The sequence below is a fragment of the Eurypyga helias genome, unplaced genomic scaffold (genome assembly GCF_000690775.1).
Source record: "Eurypyga helias isolate BGI_N326 unplaced genomic scaffold, ASM69077v1 Scaffold1111, whole genome shotgun sequence".
In the NCBI taxonomy this organism is placed as follows: Eukaryota; Metazoa; Chordata; class Aves; order Eurypygiformes; family Eurypygidae; genus Eurypyga; species Eurypyga helias.
Window position 1 is genome coordinate 1 of NW_010232499.1, and position 3,860 is coordinate 3,860.

General features: G+C 43.2%; 1 protein-coding gene across 1 annotated transcript; it reads right to left on the bottom strand.

The window, feature by feature from the left end:
• Positions 1–2,525: 2,525 nt before the first annotated feature.
• LOC104502707 (F-box/LRR-repeat protein 3) lies at positions 2,526–3,169 on the bottom strand (the record flags this gene model as incomplete). The annotated part of the gene is made up of 1 exon (XM_010161389.1): positions 2,526–3,169. A coding segment is annotated over one exon (644 nt), but the record flags the coding sequence as incomplete, so codon positions are not given.
• Positions 3,170–3,860: the final 691 nt, after the last annotated feature.

A 3,860-nucleotide genomic window follows, 5' to 3' on the forward strand; every position in this document is an offset into this window, starting at 1 on the left:
GTGCTTGGGATTACTCCTGGACACAAAAAGCCCCCGTTCATTATATAAGTTCTTCTGATATTCATCAGAATAGTGAAAGTTCGACAAAAAAAGCCCTAAAAAAATGCCATTTATATGCACAAATTTGTAGTTTCAGGTAAACGTTGTTTCCTGGGATTAACATAAGCAGCTGCTCTTAAACCTGATACACACTAACATATCATCTCACAGTGAGCAAGTGCAGCTGGCCAGGATTACCCCAGCTGTTTGGCATCTGCAGCTTTCCAGAGCAGTTTGATCCCCAACACCTGAAGAGATGCAGCACTTGTGTTCAGAGATAAGATTTGTGACCGCGCACAACTCCTACCCAAATCTAGACAACTCAGCCTACACTGGGTTATCTTCTTTGGAAAGCAAGGAGGAATAAAGCTGAGCCCAGGGGAATTTACTTTATACAGCCGTAAGGCACCCGTGTTCGTGGTCGCAGCGAACGTCGTGGCAGTCTGTGGTGCTCCTGCTCCCGCGGCAGCGAGCGACAGACCGACTTCTCGCCAACACCGGGACACCAGCAGTCGAGGTCCGAAGAGGTTTTAGCGGTGTTACTCGTGTGGTTGCTTCACACATGAACTTAGTGAAAACACGTCCTCTTCTCCAAATCGGTAGCGTTGCTGCACCTTTATCGCTCGGGCAATTTCGAGTCAGACTATAAAAAAAAAAAAACCACTGAGCTTTTTTACTTTTACGGACTAAGTATATTGACACCTTTTATACAAATAAAAGCAAATTATAGTTTACATTAGAAGTTTTTAAATTAATACAAAAAAAAAAAAAGCACGTATTTCATAAAATGTGATTTTTTTTAAATCAAAACTCTACAGAAACATACAACTTCCCTATGAAGATGTCCAGCCCGCCGAGCGGCGTTTGCTCAAAGTGCAGCTATGAACTTCAGTCTGCTCCTAAGTGGCTTACCCTTCGACCATGCGTGCGGATAAGCATCACTCAGATCAGAAAGGAAGAAAACCTACTAAGGACTAGAACCAGCTGTACTGCTGAAGCAGGAAGCCACCGCCAGCTGAAGGTTGATGCAGCCCGCAGCCGGAGCGGCTCTGCCTTGCCAGCAGCTGATCGCCCCTCTCCGCGGTTACGCCGAGGCTTTAGCATCACCCACCGGGTCAGGTAGAAGAGAAGGGGACGTAACCCTTGGCGATAAGAAGTGATGTCACAAGCCACGTCCAGATCACAGGCAACGTGTTGCCTACGTCACGGAGAGACAAAAAACTTTCTTTAACAAAACTGGTTTACCAAACACCGAAAACAATTTTTTTTTTGCCTATCGCACTACTTCACGCAAGTTTACGGCTTTTAGGTTTTTAAATATTAGGAAGTGATCCAGCTAGCTGAATTGAAGGTATACAAAATGATCATCTATCAAACATTCACTTTATACATCAACATTTCTGAGACAGATTTACAGTGTACAATTAGTTTATGCAGCTTAAGCGACTGTTACAATGTCATTTCTCTCAAACTGAACGCAGCCAACAGGTCTTAAGGATTCTGTAAAAAGGTTCTTGGTCACCGTTCAAATTTTAACGCTCTTGCCTCGCGCTGTTCGCATCCACTCCATCACGTTTAACACTGCAGGGTTCCTTTCATAAACTCTGCCTTATTCCACCTAACCCTCTGCTGCAACACCAGTTAATGTGCAAGAAAAGCTCATTAACTCCAATGTGGTTTTTAAATACAATGTATCTACATTTTTCCTCAGAATGCTTTCGCTTCCTGAGCTAGACATAAAATACCTTAAAACAGGTTTAGACACAGATCTGAGACCCCATGAGCAAACGACATTAAAACGCAGAGAGGGGGGAGAAAACCCACATCTCTTTTGGTCGCCCGCACTATTTGTTTGCGTACATGTCAGATGGATCTAATAATCTGCTGAATAAGGTACCAAACTTAATATTTCTATTGTCTAAAGTATATTATAGCATATTGCTCTGGCCTTTTATGAGTCATATAAAAGAACATGGGTGTCTCACAGCCTACTAAATACTCCTTATAGCCTTAACCTTGTCATCTAGGTGACTGGATTTAGGAAGGCGATCATCTGCCACAGAAGCATGCAATTTCAGTGGGGGTTTGGCTGGGATTTTTTTAACATCAGCTATGACAGTGTTCAATACTACTACCTAAACCAAAGAAGGACAGCATATCAGAACTGGTATTTTGCAGGTACGTTTCAAGATTTTAAATACATTTCTTTTACTTCCATCAAAGTTTGAGGTCACTGTCGATGAAACAGAACAAATCTTGAACAGAAAATGGATTTTTGTTTGGATGAAAACAGCTTTTGGAGCTATCCATGATTTCTGCTTTTGAATCCGGATTTTATAAATAATTTTCAAATGACAAATTCATTTTCTAATCAAGCAATGAAGTAACTTACAGTAGAAACTCTAATATTAAAATAAGCTTATTCAGTAAATCGCAAGCTTGGGTTTAAGGTGCTATTCCATCCGCCCTGAAGTCCTTCAGGGACTTTACCATGTGGGCATCATGTCCGGGAACCAGACTCTACCAAGATGCTTTGAAACTTCCCAATGAATCTGCTCTAGGCTGTATTTCTGATCAGGAATCAAGACTTCCTCCATAATAGAAAGCTGAGAGAGACGACCGCCACACATCTTCACAAACTCAACGAAGGCACTGCAAGAGACTTCGCACTCTCCTAGGCCAACGGCCGACAGATACTTGCAACGTTCCGCGATGCGGATCAGCTCCTCGTCCAGCGGCCGCAATCCATTGGCGCACACCACCAGTTCAACTAACCGAGGACAGGTCATCCCAACGCGGCCAAGTACGTCTTTGCTTACCGATCTTCCAAAGTAAAGGTGAGTGACAGGTATCTCGTAACGAAAGAAGGGGTCAAACTCTTCTTCGTACAAGAAAAAGTACATTACGAGGTTTACTTTAGGCGAATGCTTGATGAAAGCGTCCCAGCTGCTCTTCTGAATCGTGTGGAACTGAGTCTGGCCAGGATTTTCACTGACAACGTCAATGCGCAAGTGTTCTAACCGGACGTGTTTTTCCGAAGACAAAGCCAGCAGAAGCTCGTCGCTCAGCAGGTGGTAGTTCAGCGCCAGTTCACGTAAACCATGACACTGGTCAGCCACGCAAAGGATACCTGGGAAGAGGGGAAATCATGAGAGGGGTTACACGGTTCAGTGTACTGGTAACTGAACAAGAAACGCAAGAGTGGACTTGTTTACGTATGTCAAGAGGGTACCAAGACCCTGCATTTCAACACGCCGTCAGGACCTAACATCCCAACAGAATCCCACTGGACAATCACAACACGAATCTTTTCCACATAAGCACGGTCTTGTGACTACAAAACCACTGAAAACTGGGAGCAGTAATTCCTAGAGCAGTGATTTTTCAGACTCTCCCTTTAATGACTCAATGTAACCTGCTGCTCACGAAAGACACGGACATTCACAACAAGAATTCAGTTCAGTCTGGAGGGTTTTCCACTCATCCTACTCCTAGGCACAAGCAATGGTACCGCACCGGTAACAGTACTAAAAAAGGCACTTAAAAAAAAAAAAAAGCAGAGAGTCCTCTGCATTTCCTGTGACCCAGAAAACTGTGTGAAATTCAGGATATGGTCTTTCCATTAATAGAGGAGATGAGAACATAGCATTTAATATGGAACTGAAAAACCCCAGCTCAAAGCACTACAGCTCTGAAGCGATGGGAAGGAGTATAGAAAGACAGCAGTTATTTTAAGATGCAGTTACTAAACTCTATACTGAGCCTAAACCCACTTTCTTTAAAAAGAAAATCACTGCATGAATATTGCACTGCATGAATAT